This window comes from Agelaius phoeniceus, chromosome 2, assembly GCF_051311805.1.
Source record: "Agelaius phoeniceus isolate bAgePho1 chromosome 2, bAgePho1.hap1, whole genome shotgun sequence".
Lineage (NCBI taxonomy): Eukaryota > Metazoa > Chordata > Aves > Passeriformes > Icteridae > Agelaius > Agelaius phoeniceus.
The window spans coordinates 20,240,135-20,263,359 of NC_135266.1; the positions used below are offsets into that span (position 1 = coordinate 20,240,135).

At 38.2% G+C, this 23,225-nt stretch overlaps 1 protein-coding gene across 5 annotated transcripts in view; it reads left to right on the forward strand.

The window, feature by feature from the left end:
* The window catches only part of MID1 (midline 1), a 334,691-nt gene that overhangs the window by 225,184 nt on the left and 86,282 nt on the right, over positions 1 to 23,225 (forward strand). For all 5 annotated transcript variants that reach the window (XM_077173182.1, XM_077173178.1, XM_077173185.1 and 2 more), the window contains one exon: positions 4,719 to 5,434. In XM_077173182.1, the coding sequence (XP_077029297.1) occupies positions 4,775 to 5,434 (660 nt within the window). In that variant the 5' untranslated portion in view covers positions 4,719 to 4,774. The remainder of the gene's footprint in view (positions 1 to 4,718; positions 5,435 to 23,225) is intronic.

Below are 23,225 nucleotides of genomic sequence, written 5' to 3' on the forward strand. Positions count from 1 at the left end.
AATTTCACTTCTGATTTTTCTGCTTGTTCTCCCTAGCTGCAGTAGGAGATGGGGAATGGGGGTTGCAGTCAGTATATCACACATTTTTTTCTGCCACTCCTTCCTCCTCAGATGGAGGGCTTTTTATCTTCTTCCCCTGCTCTGGTGTGGGGTCCATCCCATTGGAGACAGCAGCTCCTACAAGAACTTTTGCAACATGAGTTTTTCTCATAGAATACAGTTGTTCACAAACTCCAGCATGGGTCCCTTCCACAATGTGCAGTCCTTCAGGAACAGGCTGTTCCAACATGGGTCAATCACAGGTTCACAAATCCTGCCAGGAATCTCTTCCAGCATGGGCTTCCCACAGGGTCACAGACTCCTTTTGGCATTCACCTGTTCTAGTGTGAAGTCCTGCAAGGACTGCAGGTGGATCTCAGCTCCACCATGAACAGCTGCAGGGGGACAGCCTGCCTCATCATGGTCTACACCGTGGGTTTGTGTGGAAAAAGTCAAATCGCCAGAGGTTTATGTCCAGAAACGTGACAGAAGTAACTTTATTCATGAACAAGGGAGAGGCCATAGGGAATTTCTCCATGGGGTCTCAGATTGCTGGAGGACGCAGCCTCCTTTTCAGCCTAATTTTCCTGGACCCATGACTCTTTCCATTTCCCCATTGGCTAAAGTACTTGGAAGGTGCAGACTTCCCAATTCACCTATTATTTGTTCCCCTTAACATGCACACACAAACCCCCACACGCCCTGTGTATAACATAGCTCTATTAAATCTTTGTTCTTCTTCTCAAAGTTCAGAAATTTAGCACAACCTTGGCTGAGCAGCTTTCCATGTCCATTGGTTGTATATTGTGAAACTCGTAATTTTTTCTGTTACTTCCCTACCTACAAGTCCCTGGGCCCTATCTACAAGCAGATTCACACCATCTGTTTGGAAAGACACATTCATCTTATTCCTTTCAAGTTGCAGGGAAATCTGCACCTGGAGCACCTCCTCCCTCTCCTTATTCACTGTCCTTGTTGTCTGCAGGGCTGTTTCTCTCACATATTCTCACTCCTTTCTTCTCTCATTGCAATTGCTTCTCTGCAGTAACTTTTTTTTTCCCTTCCTAAATCTATTATCTCAGAAGTTTTCCTAGTTGCTGCTGGACTATGTCTTGGCAAATGAAGGTGTTAATGCCACCTACAAAATATGTCATGTTTGTAAGCAGAGGTAGAGAGATGCTAATTCCACTAGGGTTAGTAAAATCTTGCAATGAACTAGATTGATGTTGGGATTTTATTTAGTGCATGTTTACAATATACTGCATAACTTATCATTATGTGCCTAGGGGGATGTCACAAATTCAAAGTTACTTAGGTATATTTTTGTTGTTTAAATAACATTTGTTTTGACAATCTCTTTTATTTTGATATCTGCTCTTAAAATTACCTCCTGTGGGTAGAAAAATAACTCTTGTCATTTCAATAACATTCTGGTAATATAATTTTCTGACAATAATTCCATATTTTTGCAAGTAGGAAATTGTGTACTTGAAATTCCTTCATTCCTTTCTGCGTCTGGAGGCTATGTGCATTTCAATTTTTGAGCTAGCTTGAATATGGAATACAACCTTAAGTTGTATTCCATATTATATGCATACATAAACAATGTGTGTTGTGTTTCTTCCAGTTTTCTGTAGCTATGAATTCTCTACCATTCTCAAGGAAGAAAGAAAAACCCAAACTCAGTATGAAACCTTAAGGCAAGGGCCAGTGAGTTTGAAAGATTTTGTAGCTGGATCATCAGCACACTGATCTGTACTTGAGGCACCCACTTAAATGTTAAAGCAGAAATTCAATGGATTAGAGTAGTCATTTGATTGTCCAGAAATGCAGCCTGTCTTTGGTGAGAGGCTCTCAAAGGATTCATTATTCAGTCCTAGATGCGCTGTGTTTTGACTTACTTGCAACTGCAAAAGAAAAGGGGGAAATGTAATTTTTTTGGTCTCTATCAGTGTGCTCAGCTTTGTTTACCTTGGAAGATAGGTTCTTATTCCAAGACGTTTACAGTCTGAGATCAGATTTTGGCACCCTTGCTCATACTGAATAGCATTAGTTAGGGCTCAGCTGCTGCTCATTCAGGTCAGATAGATGAGAGTTAGTCATCAATTGAGATGGTGGTATTTGTGTAGAGCCCCGATGGTGATTCAAACATCTTTCTGTGAGGCAGTGATGCAAATGTTTTTCTGCTGCTTCTAGCTGTTTATCTATACATCTCTTTGATATGAGTACCATAAAAAAGCCTTTGCTTTAAAAAAAAAAAAAAGCTTTAAGAAGGAAACAGAATGAATGAAACTGGCACATGGAAGAGGAGAAGGAATTTTGTACAGAGAGATTAGCATAGAAGAAAGCCCTGTATACTGAGCGTGGTCCTGAGAAACAAACCTTTAAAGCTGGCAGGTTTTCACAAGGCTGCCAATAGATGAGAAATGAATAGTTTGTCTTTTTAAACATTGTCTCCTGCCAAACCCAAATCCCCTTCTCCCTTTTCCAGTGCAGTATTCAGCCTGCAGGATAAGAGAATGATTAGGTAGACAGTTGTGGTGTGGAAGGGATTCAAACAATGTGAATGAGATTTTGATCTTTTGGGACTTCTGTGAGACAGAGAGTGAAGAGGAGGAAAGACAAACTGGTCTTCATTTGCAGAAAAGGCTTTAATCTCTTCTGTGCTGTATGGCTATGGCTGAGAAGGGAGTTGTCTTCCTGCTTTTATTAAATTTCCAGACATTTAATTTTGACCAGATGCACCGTGCAATTATGGCAGCTGATGGATAGCTATAAATGAATTAGTCTTTGGCAAACTGAACTTTATTTCAAAAAAGATTAGCATCATGGAAGATACAGGAAAGCAAATTTTGTGATGGGGTCAGTGCATTTTTTAAATGCTCAGATTTCTTGGCAGAATAAAAGGACGCATTAGTGCAAAGAGGCAAAGTATCCTCATTTCTAGGCATACCTCTGGAACAGACGCCTTGCTGCTCTTCCCACACATCAAGGAGGACTAAATACCAATGGTGAAGTCTGAACCTTGCCTCTGTTAGCTGAACTTTCCTTTTTGCTTTGGTTCATGTTGGGGTTATAGGTAGCATTCCTATCACTGCCACCATGCTCCCCACGCTAATTGTCATGAAGTACAGAAGATTCAAGCCTGCTTGGTTCCCAAGGCTGCTAATGAGCCCTGGGCTTTTCTCACCCTTAATGAATCAAGGTTTGTTTGTGGGGGATTCTTGTCCTTCTGTCTTTTTCCCTGGCCAGGGGAGGAGTCAAGAGTTCACACAACTGAACAATGACTTTACAGTGTAAAGACGATGCAGCTGTGCCATCTGAAGCCATCCTCAGTGATGAGCAACAAAGCTTAAATAGATTGTACTGTGAAGAGGTACAGCTCTGTGAGTGTGAAGCATAGCTTTTGCTTCTGCTTCACTGACCCGTCTGCTTGCGGCAGTGACGGGCCCTTGACGGGAGCTTAGGCTGGGAGAGTTGCGTAGGGCGACTCTTTCAAAACCATTCTCTGTAACGCTGAGCACAGGAAAAGAAGCAAAATGAAGTTTCAGTTGATCTCTGATGGGGGTATACCGCTGCCTTCTCCAGAAAATCCCATGCCCTCCATTCAAAAAATCGTTGATTCTAGTCCAGATCCACTTCAGGGGTTTAATAAGGTCACTAAAGTAAGCCGTAGTTTGTAAGTTTTAGCAGTAGAGAGTACTCATACAAAAGGGGATACTTACACAAACTCCTCCTAAGCAAATCACACATTTGTCTATCTCACTACATTTTACTATCCTACTGTCTAGAGGCTTTTCTTGTATTGGAGGTTGGGATCATCACTAATTTGGGCTAAGCTATTGTTTGGCATGTACCTAATTCATCTTCATTTAGGCATTTCACTTACAGCACTGTGTGCTCCTGTGGCTATATTAATCTTACTACAAACGTGTATGTGAGATACTTTTTGGCATATGTATACAGGTATATATGCACAAAAATATAGCTGCACATAAATACAGCTGCACGTGTTTTTGAAATACATAGGAGTATATATTATATATATCATACATATATGTAGGATATCACCTGCTAGAAACATTATTTCTTGTGTTTGAATCCATATATATATTTGCCCAAATAAACAGAGATGTACTCTAAATGCTGTGCTATTGCTATAGTATCAAGTGAAAATTTCAATCTGATAAAATAATAGAGATTTTAAAATTATCAGTTATAATACTCTGGACTAATCCTTGCACAATGCCATACGAAATTGAAGGATTTTTGGTTTTTTAAATTTTACTAATAGATGAGTGAAGCCAAAAGCAGCATCTGCAAAAGAAATCTAATTTTGCTGTAATAGACTTTTGAAGTTCATCATTTTGGATTTTAATAATGCACAGAAACATCTGCTGTTTTCCTTGATTGCATAAAAAAGAAAGGAAAAGAGAAAAAAATTAAGAACATTTGGGTTTTTTCATTCTTCAGTGAACAGAAGGTGGGGGGGGGGGGGGAATAGAATAAAACAGTTTAAATACCTTGATGTGTGTATGTGCAGGTTCAAAACTTTTGATTGCTCTCCCGCCTGGCATGGTGGGTTGATAGACCAGGGAGCAGTGGCGAAAGTTGACAACCCCCCATGGCTGACCCCTCATGTTTTCTCTTGCCTAATCGAATTTTACATGTGTTTCCAGATAGCTGATCAGCTTCCCTGGATTTCGCTGACGCCACAGGAAAGCTTTGCCTGAAGATGGAAACACTGGAGTCAGAACTGACCTGCCCTATCTGTCTGGAGCTGTTTGAAGACCCGCTGCTGCTGCCTTGCGCTCACAGCCTCTGCTTCAACTGCGCGCACCGCATCCTGGTCTCCCACTGCGCCACCAACGAGCCGGTGGAGTCTATCACCGCCTTCCAGTGCCCGACCTGCCGCTATGTCATCACCCTCAGCCAGCGCGGTCTAGACGGGCTCAAGCGCAACGTCACCCTGCAGAACATCATCGACAGGTTTCAGAAAGCCTCCGTCAGTGGGCCCAACTCCCCCAGCGAGACCCGCCGGGAGCGGGCGTTCGATAACAACAGCATGTCGTCCTGCGAGAAGGTGCTCTGCCAGTTCTGCGACCAGGACCCTGCCCAGGAGGCAGTGAAAACCTGCGTTACCTGCGAGGTGTCCTACTGCGAGGAGTGCCTGAAAGCCACTCACCCCAACAAGAAGCCCTTCACCGGCCACCGTCTCATTGAGCCTATCCCGGACTCTCACATCAGGGGATTAATGTGCTTGGAGCATGAGGACGAGAAAGTTAACATGTACTGTGTGACTGATGACCAGTTAATCTGTGCCTTGTGTAAACTGGTCGGGCGACACCGTGACCATCAGGTGGCAGCTTTAAGTGACCGCTATGACAAGCTAAAGGTCAGTGTTACCTATCAGTTTTTTTAGCCAAGCAGTGTGTGGTTGGGAAGGAAAATACCCTTTGGTTGCATGCTAAAGTCCTCATTCCGGCAGCAGTTGGGAAAGGCAGGTGTGCAATCTCTAATCATATGAGACACACATACAGATCTGTATATGCGTTTGCTCACCATGTAAAAGGTGCCAGATTTTACTTAAGAAAAAATTCCTAACTTGTGTTTGGGTTTCTCTAAAGCTATCAAAAGGAATATGCAGTGCAAAGTACTGTTCAGGTGAATTTTCCTACCTACCTGCAGCTGGCAATGTTTTGCGCTGACTTCACTTACGCAGACTGAAATGTCATGCATTCTTTGCACACGCTTTGCCGTTGATCATTTTTCATTAGGTTGCTTTCATTCTGAAAAGCTCTTCACATCACCACTAACAGGAGATGCATTTATCTGTGCTGGCTTCAGGGATGCCAGCTGCCCATCCAGCCAGGGAAGCCGAACGCCGGCTCTGCTCTTCCCGCGCTGCCTCCCACCAGGCTCGCAGGCAGTGCAATCCTAGTAACAAAGCCAAAATTGTTTCTGATCTTGCAGCATTCCCACGGTTCCTCAAGCTTCTGGAACATCTCCTGCCAGGTAGCTGGGAGGCTCCCGCAGCCTGGTCCTGAGCAGGATGCCCTGGGGAAGGTGGCAGTGGGCAGCCAGGTCTCAGGGTGCTCTGGAGGCTCTCCAGGCTGCCAGCAGAGGCAGAGCTCCTGCTGAACATTGAGGCCAAGGCAGGTGGCCTCACACCCACCTGGCTGTACATTTCTCTCATGCTGCTTCCTGTGCTGCTGCAGAGCCAAGGCAGGAATTGGGCATCCCCCACTTTCCTCCACCCGCTCCCTCCAGACTGTCTGCATGTGCCTGTGTGCAGCTGTGGATGGAATTTTTAAACATGGACTGCAATCCAGAAATCACAAGCGTGGAGAGCAAGGTTCATCTGCCAGCCTTCCCAAACAGAATTTTGAACATGGACAAAACACTGAATTATAGGTTTAACTAACTTAAATACTTTCAGATTTAAGTGTGTGGCTGCACTCATGTCTATGATAACTTTAGGTGCTCGCTGGTGAAATCTGCACACACATTCTGTGCAGGTTTTGCCCCTCTATGCTATGCAAACATGCACATCATATTCATATTAACATAATGAAAGACGCTTCTTTACCTGGACCTGGTAACTTCCTTTCATCTCTTAAAGACTTTTTTATTTACCAAAAAGTTGTTATTTTTGCTTTCTTTTTTTTTTTCTGAACTAATTTCTTATTTTAATAGTTTTGTCATTGATTACATTAGCATGGGCCATAAAAGTGAATAGCCACCTGGATTTACTGTGCTTCTTATTAATCCAGTGAGTTTACATCCTTAACAGGTGCTACTATTTAGTGGCATAACAATGTATTGATTGCCAACTTTATACCAGTAGGAATACACTGCTTAACATGAAAGACCTTCAACATTGCATAGTGGATAAGCATATTTTTGATGATGTAAAAAAAAAAGGAGTAAACATTTCTTGGTCTTGTTGCACATAGATAATGCAAGTCTTGAAAGAAGACTTTAAAAGGCCTGTCTTCTCCCTTGTGATCTTTGACTATCATACTGTTGATAGGATGAAAATGAGTGTATTTTTTCATGATCTGTGTCTTTTCTGTGCAAAGATAACTAAGCAAGCTCTGAAGCTCAAAAAGATAAATAACATTCACATTGGATGTCTCCCAGCTTAGCTAACCTAAAAGTAAGGCAACTGAAGTTCTAAGCCTACTAAAGTTTTTTACACCAGCCACCTTGAAGACTAATTGAAGTACTAATTTAATGGTTAGTGTAGATTTGAGCCAAATAACTCTTGTCTCAGAATGACAACTCTGAGCATTATTTATATTATTTGTATGATATTTTTGAGATGAAGATTTTCTTTGTACCCAAGCTGAATAAAAGACCTTTGCACACACGATTGGTAGTCCATATGAAATCCTGTTCCTATCATCTTAGTCATGAAGCAGCCTATCTCATGTTGGTAGCACCAGTGATGACATCAGTCATGCCAATTACGCCACATGTATGACACATTTATGCTCTGGTCCAGGAACATTTGTCCAAGTGGTTTCCATGCAGATCCAGCATCCATTTTCTATTCACAAGTAGGTAATCTGAAAGTAATGTCTTTCCTTTTCTTGTTATTTCTCCCATCGCAGGAGTTAGTTCTGGTTTACAAATCAATCTTAGAAAAAGAGATTTTTCAGTTCGGTAGATTGGCATTTATCCCTCAGGAGTAGGAGCGATACCAGTTCCACCAGCATTTGGTAGCTGATGGTCAAAAATTTCATATCCATTTCCACATGCAGACCTCTTCCTCTTCCTTCCTTCAGGGTGATATCACCTCCTGAATCACTGGTCTTTTTGAAACATAATATTAGGCATGAGATTGCAGGTGGTCTTTACTAACTTACAGGTAACGTGCACACACCCCTGGCAAATTAAATACTAAAATGGATTAGAAAATCCCCACTCGAGAAAATGGATTGTTGCTTGCTGTTTTGCTGCTGTGACTTTTTAGTATACATAGGGTTTGATATAGGCTACTCCAATCTTTAAAAAAAAAATCTGAAAGAATGAGATAGCCAGTAGTATAGTGGATCACTTAAAAAAATGTGTGGTTAACGTTACCTTTCAAAAAGAAAAGCTAGCCCACTTAAGGTGACTCTCTTTTGATTTTTCTTTTTTAATCGACACACTACTGGTACTAACAACAGCAACTGGTGCTGTTCTGGGTGTTAAGCTATGCTAATTACTTATATTTTCTTGCAGTGGTGTTGCTAGTGATTTAAACAATATCTCACCCCTCATTAAGCATGGGACAAAAGATTCCATTACAATCTAGCTCCTTTTGTGGCAAAAATGAAGCTCCTTAATTAGGAGTTCTGTACTCTTGTCCAGCAGAGGCGTCTACACTGAAGTGTGTTTAACAGCAAGTGTAACAACAATAGTGGACATCCCAAAATGAGAAAGTGCTTTCCTTTGGCAGTGATATCTCCATCCCTGAGAGGTGCTTCTATTTCTCAGCCTGTACTGGGACAGGTGGAATTGAGGGCATTTGTGTTCCTTGAGGAGCAATCCTTTCTTACTTAGCAGTACAGCCATGATACCACCTTCATGCTCTCTGTTGGTGTAGAGCTTATAGATGTGCTTTGGTTTGGTTTTCATTTTTCTTTTTAAAGTTGATCATAAACAGATGCAAATTAGTAATGGAAAAAGCAATAAACCATGACCAAAACTAAAAACAGGAAATATCGGAAATATACTGGTAATACACAAGATTTAAGATGTGGTGATCAAAACTGTGATAAAAATAATTTTTAAGAGCAAAAACAATCAAGGTTTTAAATATAGAAAGAATAAATGGCTGTGCTTACCACATCATATTACCGCAAAAATATTTATGGTTAATTTTGATATTGATTCTTCACTTTCTTTTCTTGTTGTAAAAAAAAAGAAAATAGCAATTTAAACATACATTCTTTTTTATTTTTTCTTTCAGGAAAAGATGAATAAAATTAGTTTTGTTTGATAGATGCACTTAAACTCATGAACATGAGAAAAAAACCCAGTCAGAAAAGATTTATTTTGAACAATAGAGAATATTTGAGGAAGAACAGACTTATAAGGTGTGGATGGAAATATATTACTCATTTAATATTAGCAAAGAGCCATGAAGAGTTATAGCAAAAGAGAAAGATAGTTGGTAAGACGTATTTTGAAATGGTGTAAAGCCAGCATAACATCATTGAAACAAAATTTTTTTATCGGTCTTCATATTTATTTAGAATTTAGCCTCTAACATATATCTTCTTGCCAAAAATAGTTTTGGCATAATTTTTCTAATGCTTAGTCAAGAAAGATCTTTTGCTGAATCAAACTGTTGTAGCTTAGCTTTGGTTCACCATATTTTTGTTTGAAATTTATTAATGCTGAGTTGTTTTGGGCATGTTTATGAAGTAGGGCAGCTCTCTGGATAGCACTCAGCAGTTCCAGAAGCAGAAGGAGATTCTTGTTTGTCTGGTTTTCAGATAGTTTTAGTGATAAAATCCATACACATCTATTTTTCCTAATCTGTTGATTCAGGATGCAAGGATTACTTTTTCTATTGTGTGTCAATTCAACTACTCACGAATATTAAAGGAGCAGGAATTGTTTCCACATAGGGAGGAATGAATTAATCTTTTCTAAACCTTTGACTGTATAAAGGTAGGAGACTTTGTCAAGTCCACACCTACTACAAATGGAATCCAAAAATATGTCTACTTCCCTGCTATATGCACATTATAGATTGAAAGACTTATGTTTAAGTAACTATGCAAAGATTCTGGAAAAATATGTGTTGAAACTTTCCAACCATTTTTATATGGCATTATTTTGTAATCTCAGTTGATAATTACTTGATAGATTGTGATATAATAATACAGAATTTTAAAATATGTATTCCTACAACGGGGGGCTTGATAATCCAGGAACATTGTTTTCTGGACTTTAATATAAATATATTATGCACATATATATGTAAATATATATCTATATACATCCTATGCCTGTATTTACAGTGCTTGTGTCAGTATATAACACCAATACTAAAATTGCATAATACAATATGTTGACATTTGTGTCTATGTAGAGTTGTCTACCATAGAAATTATGGGTAACTTTCAGTAATGTCTAACTTAAAGAATACCTAGAATCTTGAATTTGAAGAAACACGCATATGCCTGTGTTTAAGTAAAAATATACAGTTTCATATATATGTGTAGGTCAGTAAAAGTATAACCAAAGTCAAAGGTCATATATAGATATATTTTTTATATATATATATTTTTTAATATATATATATTTATATTTTATATATTTATATATATTTATTTATTTATTTATTTATTTATATAAATTATGCATCAATATATTTACTTGTTTTCTATTTTTACAATTCTATGCATATATCCTTTTTAATAGCTGAATATTTTAATATCTAAATTTACAATTTCTCTGCATACCCTTAACTTTACTAACTTTTTATTTAATGCAAGCTATTTTAATAAAATCCAACTGATAGCGATGCCTTTTTGCTTGTCCTAAAAGCACAAGCCAGACCCAGTTAGGTGATAAAAAGAGGTTACCTTTCTAAGGATCTGTAGATCCATAGGTGCACAACTCGTTACGTGGAAAGCACCAAAGATGCACACGTAACATAGAGTGCATACAATTTTTATGTGTTTAGAAAATTAGCATTACTGACAAGAATCTCCAATTAGCGACTGAAATGACAAGGTAATTCTTCCCTGATTCTACCCTTTTCTGAATTCCTCCCCACCTTAGATACGAACTAAGCTTTGTTTATAAAAATGTCTCGGAGAGCCGGTTTCAACCTTGGCTTCCCAGAGAATCTAAACTTAGACCCCAGGGCTTGGAGCCATTGGGGAATTTATTTTGTCTTTCTGTCTAATAGAGTATGTAAAGTACTAACTATGAATACAATATTTGGCTGCAGAGCTGCAAAAATATATGTAAAGAATATAGAGAATATATAAAAGCAAAAAGACAAAAATCAATTCAGCCTCAATATATAAAGACATAGTATGCCGGTGTAATGGTGATATGTGTTATTAAACATTTACATAAATGGCACCTTCCTTTACATTGTTTGTAACAGATTGAGAGTAGTGCCAGTTCTGCAAGTTTAATATATAGTTAGAGCATCATATCCAACCTGGCAAAGTGTAGAGCTCATGGACTTTCATTATTATTAGATTAGATGCAGCTTCATATTATTATTGTATTATTATTATTAGATTAGATAGTGCTTGATAGATTTTTCAGTGTACAAATTTTTTATGAAATTAAAATGATGAATGGTCACAGTGACTATTATGGAATATTATTTGATATTACTTAATTATTTAACCCAGAAATAGATGCAAAACTACAACTAACTGTCTATGCTTCAGTATTTGCAAAGATCCAAAAATATGAAGTTGTTGCATGGAAGAGGATTGATGTAGGAATAAGCTCTTTTACTACAACAATTTTCCATCCACACTTATTTTATTACATTGAAATATAATTACTAAGGCAGACTTTGGAAAATTTTCTCTTTAGCTTAATGTTATCTGCTTTGTTTTTTTCCTCCATTTGGTATTTCTTTTCGAAGTTTAGAAGGATAACAGAAAGTATTAATACAGAATATCAAAATTAGTCTTTTATCAGGGAAGAGTGGGTGTGTGTGTTTATTTTAGACACATTTTGAAGTTCTTCATGTATATGACTGTGGATACTGAATTATGATTTTACAATATTTCTAAGTACTATGAGATTAGGGGGTTTTATCAGCCCAAGTTTCCTTAAGTAATATAAGCCAAATTTTTAAAACTTAATTTCAAAAATTTAACAGTTGGCAAGTCTTCCACATACTGCTTATTTCCTCCAAATTTAGTGGAAATGATGGTGTTGAAGGTCTAATCCATTCAGGAAAAATGAAAGAATTAAACAAAATTGTGAATAGTACAGCATTATCTTTGTTCTCATGACCCTGATTTCCAGGGAAGCCAGACTAGTTCTCAATCTTACGTTGAATAATTTTCATGACATCTTTTTTTGTTTTACTTTTTCTGATCCTACACTACACACAAATTTCACATCGATCCCAGTATAATCCTTCAAATTTTGGGCTTTACAGCTCTATATCTGTTATGTTTTACTTTGACCCTCTTTCTTAGGTAAAATGTACACTTCCTATCAAAACAACAATACTTGCATGTATCATTAGCACTGGGAACTTTACATAGGGTTAATAACAAACAGTAATGGTCACTAATTTGGAAAGCCTGAATAGTTCATGGCAAGGGAAACTCCTGCAGAAGGTCATGGACTGGAAAGCTGTGCTGGGTTGCTAAAGTACACTTTGGACTCTAAGCCTGATATGGGTGATAAGACTGTGCTCCCTTTCTCTCCCATCTATATTTACCTATCCCAAAACCAGTCATCCAGACTCCCATCTCTGTGGGTGTCCCTTGACTGTCCCAGCAAGAAGTGTTGTCTTTTGCTAGGAGGATATTTTTGCCCTTGAGAGAAAACACCCACACCAGGAACCTGAGGCAAGGGGATTCCTGTCCTTCACAGCTTTCACATCTCATTTATAATGTTGCTCTCACAAATCTATTTTCCAGTTGTCTCAACCCAGTGAAAACTGAAGCAGGAGCAAGGAAAAAGTTAATTTTATCATAGTGTGACTATACTGAGCTATTCTTACACCTTCTGAAAACACTTATTTAAGTAATCCTTACACTTTTGCAGATCAAATGCTTAGTTGAACGTATACTGTTTTCACCAGCAGAATGCTTAGAATATCTTGGTTAGCTAATAAACACGTAATATATATCACAGACTTTCTTGATGATTAGCCTTGATGGTGCCAGCAGGATTGATTTTTATGATAGCCTTTTCTTTTATAATTTCTACAGGCTGGAGTAGTAGTATTACTTTTTTAGATATTTATTCTTTGTGTAGCATGTTGGTCCTATACAATATCTCAGTTTACAAGGGTGGAAGGGCTGCATCTACAGGGTTATTTCAGTGCCTCAGACAAATGCACATGAAACACTGGGCCTTTGGGTAGCTTTTGTACCTTACAGATCCCCTCCATTAAAGATGAATATCCATTTTCAGCTGTTCCCAGTTGCCAAGATGTGATTCTTTGTAGTAGCTAGGACTGCGCTTTCAAAATTTAGAAAATTCTGTGCCCCCTACTAGCAGCTGTGTTTGCACATGCACTGTGACCTCTCCGTAGGAGCTCCCTGAGATTCTTACCACTGAAAATCAGAGAGGGTCAGAAAAAGACAAAAGCAAAGTCCATAGACAGGTTATGTAGAAATGTTTTCCCTTGATCATCTCAATTATTGCTACCCCACTTCCAGAATGGTTGGGCTATTCATATTTTTATGTTTATGACATGAACAAAGTTCTGTCAGTTTGACTAAAACCAAGAGTGTGTAGTGGTTTGGGGTTTTTTCCATTCTCACAAACTTTGCATTTCTTGAGAATTGAAAATTTCCTGTCTAAATGTAGTCTCTGTTTTATTTTTTAAAACTTTGCAATTTTAGATTTCTTAGAGTATGTTGACCATATTAACATAAAGTAGCAGTATGATCCTATAATTATATTTTACATCGTCAGAGAAATCAAATTCAGCACAGATGAGAAAAGTAGCTAGAGTGCATATGACTTTTTCCTTTGTTATTTATCTGTTCAATTAGTTGTGATATTCAGAATGGTCTTCTAAGTTTCCCCAGACCCCTTGTTCATAGCTTTTTAGTGGCCCAGAGAAAAGTGGCTGCAGAAATCAAGTGTTGAAAAAGTCAAGGATAATTTGATGGAATAATATACTATATAAAGTTTCAGATTTACATGACAATTGAGGGCTTTTTTTAAACAAAAATGGAAAAGAAAATTTTTGTGGATATTTGTGACTTTTAGACAGTTCTCCTATACCATCATCTCTGCCGACTACATCTATCAAGTAAAGAAATTATTTTATTTATTTTTACTCTTATTTTTACTATGGTAATCCCCAAATGCTCATTTGAAACAGAAATTCCGATAATATAAGGTCTTTTAAAAGTACTTGAGATGTAATCCCAGCTGCAAGGAATATTCATTCAGCCATCCTTAAACAAAATACAACAGCAAGCATGATAGGTACATAGATATTTTTTATGGTAACAGTAATATTCAAGTGAGCTGTTTGCATCATGTAATGGCCAAATTAAAATAATGTTTGAAATTAATATTGGCTCATTTCACCAGTCAGTGGAAGCATTACTATTTGATTTCATATAATTATTTTGGTTAGAAATACAATAGTCCCACCTCCCCTTGTCCTTATGTTGAAAAGCCTGGATTTTTGGGCTCTTCATCCAAGAGAAGAGGTACCACTGCAGTTTCTGGCTCTGTATGTCCTTCCTTATGTGTCAGTCCAATGAATTACTTCTGATGTTGAAACTGATGTTAGTTACTGCTATAACAGTACACTTAATTGACTTAAATCTACAAAACCTAAATTTGAAAAAAAAAATCCAAAATATGAAAGAATCTCTTATATCTTCTGAGAAATCCATTGTCTTCTGTCTTATAAGTGTTTCAGCTTTAATTTCTTAATGACATTTTGGGTTTGATAGCAAATTATTTTTAAAGGTTTATTCAAAATAAAAGGAAAATAAAATCATTGTACAATGAGAAGAGATCTTTAATGTAAATTATGTATCAGCTCATTACAATAAATAGCAAAATGTGTGGCCTTTTTCATGCAATTACTTCCTAGTGCCATACTGCATTAATCATTTCTTTCACCATTGTTTACCATAGGCTCAGCAGTTGTGGGTGATAAATCATTGCTAATACCAGGACAGGTGAAGATGGAAGCATCAATCTGCTCTTAGGCTGAGTGGGGCTGGGGGGTAGAGCTCTTCCAGCCCAAGACTTATATCAGGGTGGGATTGTTCAAATACCTCTTGTTCAGGGGTATGCCTAAAACACTAAGCACTACAGCATTCTTTTTTTATGGTTTACTGTAATTCTACCAGTAGTTCATGCACATTTTGAAGTACTTTATAGATATTAAACTTCTCTTTCTGCCTCAGAAGATAAACACTAATGTATTTGTCTACAAATTAGCTGGAACATCTCTGATAGCAGATAATACTGAAAGATTTCTTAACATACTCAGAGTATCAGAGTTGAGTAAAGCAATGGCTAATTTGAAGCAAATGAAGAAAAAAGAAGTGCTTCTCCAGTTAAAATAATCTAGCTTTTCTCTTTTTTTTTTTAACTATCCACACATATACAACAAAACATAAGACTTTTCAAACTCTCCTGTTTACCCCATGCAGGTCATGGTGATTGAGATGTCATGTTGTCTATGAATAATAATGTCCACTCAAGCTTGTAATGTGTTTGAATGTCAGAGAAATTTTCTACATGTAGATCTGGTTGATAGTTAAAATTAACAAAAGTAAAATATAAAACACATTATCTTTCCTTAATTACCAGAGAAATAAAAACTTCCTGTGAAGAAGTAAAAAAGAAGAAGCTGTGTAGCTGAGTTGGATCTCTATTATACAGGTTAATATTCCCTTGGTAAGCACCCAGAGCTTTGCTCTAAGATCAGCTGGAACTTCCATAGGTTCCCACTCTTCAGTAGCCTTCCCCCTGAAATGCATCTGCATTTTTGGAGATGTCCTGACTATTCTGAAATGTGAGACTATAAACCCAAGTTTTGTTATTTGTTAGGATACTGTCAAACTTTGAAAGTGATTAAAGACGAGCAACTGTTCACAACATGTGTGTCTTGTGGTAGAAGCATTAAGCAGATTTGTTATGCCATAGGTAATGACAGCGTGTGCAAAACTTATTTCCAAATTAAGAGAGCAGCATATGGAGATTATAACTCACTCAAACTGAATTTAAACAATATCTATCCTAACAATAAGTTACTAAAGAGAAGAGAATATTCTGATCTGTGTATGAATGAAGGTTCATCTGAATAGGTATTTAAAATATTCTATTTCTTGTCCAAAGACTTGGAACACATGCATGCAAGAAATCCCTTCAAAGGAGTAATTCAAGTAACTGTTAAAATACTGCAAATGATATCTGAATGTAGTTAAAAAAAAAAAAAAAGAACTTTAAAATTCTCAATCCAAAAATAGATTTTTTCAATGCATTTCCCAATATAACAAATTGGACTATAGTCTGTAAACTATAAAAGGGAGGAGAATATATGTACAGATAAGTAAGAGAATGATAGAAATGAATGCTTGGTAGTGAAAGCTCCTGTGTTTTTGCAGCTGTCATGGATCTCCAGTATGATCATGCCTGCTTCCCCTGTGTAGGTAGGGGGCTGCTGGGGCAGTGGGTCACTCCAGGATGGCCCCACCAGTGCTGGGGCAATCCCATTGCACAGAGTGCTCTTCAGCTTGGCAGGGTGAGCTGCATTTGCTTTGTAAGTGCTTGCTGTTGGAAGGCTGGCACTGAGGGTTCCAACTCATGTCATTTAAAAATAGAACCCATGCCAACTGCATTGAAAAATCTCATGAGAGAGAGCTCCTGCACTGAGGCCCTTCTTCAGCCCAAGGGTCAATAAGGTGCCCACTTACCAAAAGGACCCATGAGATGCCTCATGGCATCTGAGGTCATGCAAACTTTGGGTGAGTTTATGTGGCTGTTGAGTCTTTTCTTGCCTGTGCCCCTTAAGTATAGGCAAACATTGTTCTTGGTCCTGCCTTTGATTACAACCTTCAAAAATATGCTGGAGCTTATGGGGAAAGGGCATTATATGAGCCATACAAAAATGTTTTCATCCTCCTTTGAGCATTGCTTATGATCACTCTTGAGGAAAAACTGACCTTTCCAGTCAAATCCACCAAACAGACCAGCACCATGAAGCCTTTTTGTGGTTTTGCACTTTTTTTGCCTCTGCTGAATTAGCTTTCTTTTCAGACTTGATAGACATATTTCTGAAATTTTGATGCACTAAAATTCTTATGCAGGCAGAATGCAATTTATTACTGCAGTTCTTTTGGGGTAAGAGTATTATCAGAACCTTTTTATACCCTATTAATTTCCTTGATTACTTCCAGCTTTATTATATTTATACTATTTGAAAATGTTTGTTTGAACATGCAGTGAATTAATCTGAGTAAAACTACCTCTTCAAGTTAATTTTCTGGTAATGTCTTTTGTTAGAAGAGGTTGGGTAAAGAGAATGATAAGCTACTAAAACATTTTTCTGGAAAAATGAAAAACATTTAAATGAATTCTGAATTTTGAGTAGTTTTAAATGGGTTCTTGCTCTGCCTAAATAGTTTAGCATACTCTCACTTGAAGGCAATGTAATTTTTCTGTCAAATAAGTCACTACTACACTTGAGGGAAAAAAAAAACAAAACAGCAAATAAAACCAATTTGGCATTCTACTATAAAATCTCATAATACTTCATTTCAACAGTGAAAGCTTCAGATAAATATTAAAATAATTGTGAATAAATTAGGAATTTATTTTAGTCTAGTTTTTTTCTGCACACCTATTGTGTGCAGATTTGAGTGCAGTATAGTAGTACAAGTTAATTGTTGTATTACAGGTAAATGGTTGTCACAAGTTGCAAATTCAGATGTGGGAGAGCTTATTTTGTAATGATTCTGATTATAGCTTGTAGTGGAACTGTCACGTTAAGGAAGAAAACAACAGAAGTAAAGGGGGGATTGCTTGTTTGTTCATGTAGTTTGGTTTGGGGTTTTTTTCTGACGTGTTGTAGACGTGGTAGGAACCCTGGTTCACCCTGAGGTTCCAGAATGGAGTGCCTCACTGAATGACTCCTGCTTGCAGAACAGGCTGAGTCTGCTGTCACGTGTTTTCCTTGGAGGAACTCATTTCCTTCCCGAGCAGGTCTGCAAGGTCATGCAAATAAATATCCAATCTTGGAAGCTGTGTGTCTCCAGGCTGCTCCCTCTGAGTCACTGTTTCTACAGAAAAATTCATAGGGAAAGTCTGTCATAAACTCCAAAGAAGCTAAGTGCTTCCATAACGGGAAGCTGTTTTAAACTGGGCGTGCTGAGTACAAGAGAAGTGTTTTGAAGCTTTGGTGTTTTGTTTTCTAATACATTGCATATATAATTTCAGTATTCTTGTTTAGGATTCAGAAGTCATATAATTCTTTTTTAGTGTTGTGAAGCAGTATCACTTTGGTAATAGGAGTAAAAGGTGTCCTGTTCAGTCTTAAAAATTTGGCTCTATTACTATTTTTTGCTTTATATTATGTTTATAGTATATATCAAATTCAGGCCTCAGGCAGACCACCAAAATCCCGCATTGCTTCAACAAATGTGATGGGATTTTTAAATTATTTATTGTTTGTTTGTTTATTTATCATTGACAATTTAGGATTTTTGTTACTTACACTCTTAGCACTGAAGGTACATTATGAGATAACAGAACTAATTTAACAAGCCTGCTTCCACCAAAAATTGTTCTTTCTGATGATGTTGCTCTCCCTGTCTTCTGTGCATGCTGCTATCATCCCACTGGAGCAGCTCCAGTAGCTGTGCAACCTTTTGGTGAACTGATTCCCTGCATTTTTGGCTGGCCATGAGCAGCCCCAGCAGTGCAGGGGAGGAGGCACAGCTGAGGTGGGAGCACTGAGGCAGGTCCATTTCCTCCCTCTTCAGGCACCAGCAATCTCCAGGGACTGCACAAGTGAACTCCAGGAAGACTGCTGCCCTAGATGCTGATAGTAGATGCACAAATTAGGTGCCTTAAATACAATTTCCCTGCAGCTATAACATTTTGATGGCTGGTTTCTGTGCATCCACCATTTTCCCCTCCCTGTAGCAGCTCATCCCTACCTCCTATGTTCTGTCTGCTCAATCCCACCCTTGCTATGCCAACTCTCAAGAGCAAAAATCCCCCACATCTTTGCACAATAAGTGAATAATTTCCTAGGTGTCTAGCAAGTTGAAATTATGCAATGATGGGTCAGATTTAGTCTGGTTGTGGTACAAAGTAAAGACAAGGATCTGACAGATTAGGGCAGGAAGGAAAGTGATTGAATGAACTTCAAATATTATCCTAAGGAAGGAGAAGCAATTCCACCTACAGTCTTTAACACAGTATAACAAAAGGGGATATGGCAATTTCTTTATGTCCAGCTCTGTTAAGGGTTGTTCCCTTTATCAGCACAGACTGATTAAGATGTACAAATGTGACAGGATTTTAAGAAAGCTGAAAACAGAAACTTTCTTTTTCCTTGTGTTCTTAAGTGGCCAAAAATTATTTTTACCATTAAAATTATCAGTATTGATAAACAAATCAAAATAAACTGGAGATCCAAAAGTGGTACTAGAACTATATCTATAGAAAGACTTCTTTCAGTACAAAAATTTCCTGCAGACGTTATGCCCCTCACATGATGTTGGCATTCTGGCAAAAGCTTCTAGTGTGAAGCTGTGGCTTTTATTTAGAATAGTGGTAGGAAAACAAATTTGATCTTAGGAGGTTTTTACACCATAGCTGTGTATTTTGCCCTATGATTAGGCATCATGTCACCCCCTAACTTGCTATAAATCCTCCAGAGAGTTTAAAAAATGTTAAACAAATATTTCATAAAGCTGGCTTAACTTTGAGCTTGGAAGTAGTTGTAGAAGTCATTTGGTTTCGATTTCCTTGAGAACCCATACTAGATTTCTGGTAGGGATATAATACTTTTCTGCAGAAAAGATTCATCAATGAAAAATATGGGCAAGACTGAAGATTTTTTATTTATGTATTTATTTTGATTTATACACATGACTGGAAATAGTCCTGTAATATTCTTTGAAACATAGTAGAATGGATCTGTCTGGTAATTCCCTTTTAACCACAAACCAGCAGGAGTTCAACAGCTGAGCTGCAACAGGTGTAGATATATCTGCTTTTTAAAAACTTTTGTCAGAGCTTTACCACTTTCTCACAGACTGCAGGATATATGGGCTTGGGATTCATGCTCACTAAAACAGGGTTATTCTAAACTAAATAAAGAACAAATTCCAGAACACACCAGAGCTAATTTGCCATTGTTTTCACCATAAGCCATAATGAATCTTCATCAAATGAATGCAGCTGCTATGGTGCTGTATCCAAAATAATGTAATTAAATTGCTGCTTGGGGAATTTTAGAGTATAAATTTGGCAGAGACTCATTACTGGCAATTCGACAGCAAAGCATTTATAATCTTATCCAAAGAGGTGATCCTGTGTTCTGTCATTCTAAGAACAGAGAGAGGAGAAACATAATCAGGATGACGAATGGCCAGACCAAAATCTGAAACAAGAAACCACAAGAACTTAAGGCTAATCCAAGCCATGCTGGAAAGCCTGTTGGGATGGCAAGGGGAGGACAGGATGAGAAAAGTTGAATATATTACATCAGAAAAATTCTCCACCACTCTCTGCAGTGGCAGGGTCAACAAGGGAAGAGGGCCCAGCACAGGGAGCCTGCAGGAGCCACAGCTTTGCCACCATCAGGGTCAGAGGAGTCACAGCCCCTGATCAGGCTGGGGTAGCTCTGCGGCCTCATGCCCAGAGCTGACTCGTCCTCCCTGCCTGCTCCCTTACAAAAACACTGGAGCATTGCCCCTCCTCCTCTGTCAGGGCTGTGTGAATGCCTGACTGTGACTGCAGCCACCTCCTCCAGCTGGGGGAAGGCAGCAAGGTTGGCCTCTTGCATGATGAGTTTCCCAGAGCTGTCAGGACCCAGGCTGGCACAAGGAGACTCAACACACAACTCAAGCAACTATAAAAACTTCCGTGATGAACACACCATTGTCCTTGCTAAGGCTGCTCAAGATCAAACAAACTGCCATTAAAGTGCTGAGAGTTTTGATGGAGTGACTACCACAATGACTTTTGTGATTACAAAACTAAAACTGAAACTGGGGTCACCCAGTCTCATAAAAAAGCAGGTTATGTTTCTAAATTGTTTTAAAAGTGAACTCAAATTAAATTCTAATTTCAGGAGAGATAAATTTGCATTTTGGCCAAATCTAAGCTTTTAAAGTTTATGCTTAATAAACCTTAGTATGCCCGTTCTAATCAAGCCTACATAAAATACTGCAGCTTAGAGCATACTTTAGTTTAACAACAATGTTTGTGTTCCTTTATAGGCTAAGAAAATCTCATGGGGTTGTGTTTCCAATATGAATATTCACTATTATGGCTTCATAATTGGATATCCATCAATATTTAACATTATATGTCCCTAAAGGAGTTACCTAACACTTCAGCTCAGGGGCAGCTGATCAGATGAGGCCGAGTCCTTCATTTTTTTCTTTTTTTTCTTTTTTTTTTTTCTTTTTTTTTCCTTTTCTTTTTATTTATTTTTTCTTTACTTTTTTTCTTTTCTTTTCTTTTTCTTTTTTTTTTTCTTTTTTTTGGGGGGGGGGAGCAAATTTGCAGAAGCAACAGCTGCCAGCAGAACTAATTGGAAAAGGGGCTTGGGGAAAGGGACAGAGAAATTTCAGAGTTTTGATGAAAACCAAAATAAATAATTTGCTAAAGATAGAAAGAAAATGTTGAGATTAAAGATCGACATGTTCAATGGTAAATTTCACAGAATAACTTAACAACTTTGATGTTGAAAGAACATTAAAAAAACTAAGAGGAAATAGTTCAAAGTTAGGTAGGAATTCCTATTATATGTATATACTTGGAGAAAGACTGTATTGTGGGACTTGAAGAAAAAATGAACCTTCTGTATCCTTCTTTTGCTCAGTATTGACCAATGAAAATCCTTTTGTATGGAAATAGAAAATAGTTATCAGAGGTAACATTCCACACCTCAGGTGAGTGTCCCAGAAACATAAATCTACTCTAGCAACAGACTGATGTCTCCTGGGTGAACTGCACAAAGGGAAGTTAAAGAGAAATAGGCAGGGTGGGATTTGTAGATTTGTCATGGATTTCATGAGTTTCTTTTGTTTATGTAGCTTTGGAAACCCGAAGCTCTATCAGATCTAGAAAAACAAATATTCATGTCTTCTTAGAGGTTTGTCAAATGACACAGTGTTGGCAATCTTAGTGAGAGGCTGAAATAATTTGTTGCCAGATTTTCTCAGCTCACAATAAGCTTTACAGTTATCCTGGATTTCATATGCAATGCCATCATTGCTGGAGACAATTAAGTGCCTCAATCCTATGCCATACCCCCAAAAATGCTGTTGCAGTTGCTTAACAACTTCACTGTGATTTTTTGCAAATTACTTGTTGATGACTTCAGCTTTGGCCTCTTTGGTCAGATTATTTGGCTGCTGTAAAGCTCTGGAAAGTCAATGAGAAAATGCTGGCATAATCTTGAACTTAATGGAAGGATCAGACAGCCCTTATCCTGCAATTTAGTCAACAGAGTTGGGTAACATTTTAGTGACTGAAAATTCATCACAAATGGAGTTTTGATCCTAAAGCTGTTTCCACTTTTTAGTAGAATGGCAGAATTTGTTTGAGGCAAGGAAAAAGTAGCCTGGAGGTAAACTCTAATCATGTTACCCCTCTTTTGCCCACTAACTCAGGGGTTATGGAATTTGGTTTTTAATCTCATCATGAGGGCCTTGGAAACAACACTTCTCTCTACAAAAGGACAATGTCTCTGAGGAGAAAGTTGGAGGAAATTTGCAGTGAGCTGTTCTTGTTTCTGGCCCCATGTCTTGGGCCCAGCCAGGCAGAGGTGGTGGGCTCTGGGGTTCTCAGCCTGCTGTCTGAGCTGCTTTGGCCCACAAAGTCCCTGCAGCACACAGCCTTGCCACTCACACTGCTGCTGGCACAGCTTTAACAGCATTGCCCATCTTTGCCCTCCTGGCTTGGTTGTCCATAGAGCCTAGATGTTCATTCTCTCCCAGAGAAATGGGAGCACCAGGTCAAGTTTGTTCTTTCCCCAGTCTAGAGCAGGGACCAAAGAAACAGCCATGTTTTGTCTCCAGTATTTCAGATTGGCTGCTGATCCAGAAAATCAATTAAAGTCACAGCCTTACATAGTGCAGAATCAGGTAATATCAAGTATGACAGTGACTGTGTCTGGCCCATGTGGAGCTTAGACACCTGCAGAGGCTGGCTTTCTCTGTACTGCCTTATTTAGCACTTTATACCCTTTGCAGGGCTCCAAATGAATCTCCTTTTCTGTGCAGGTTTATGTAAAACAGAGA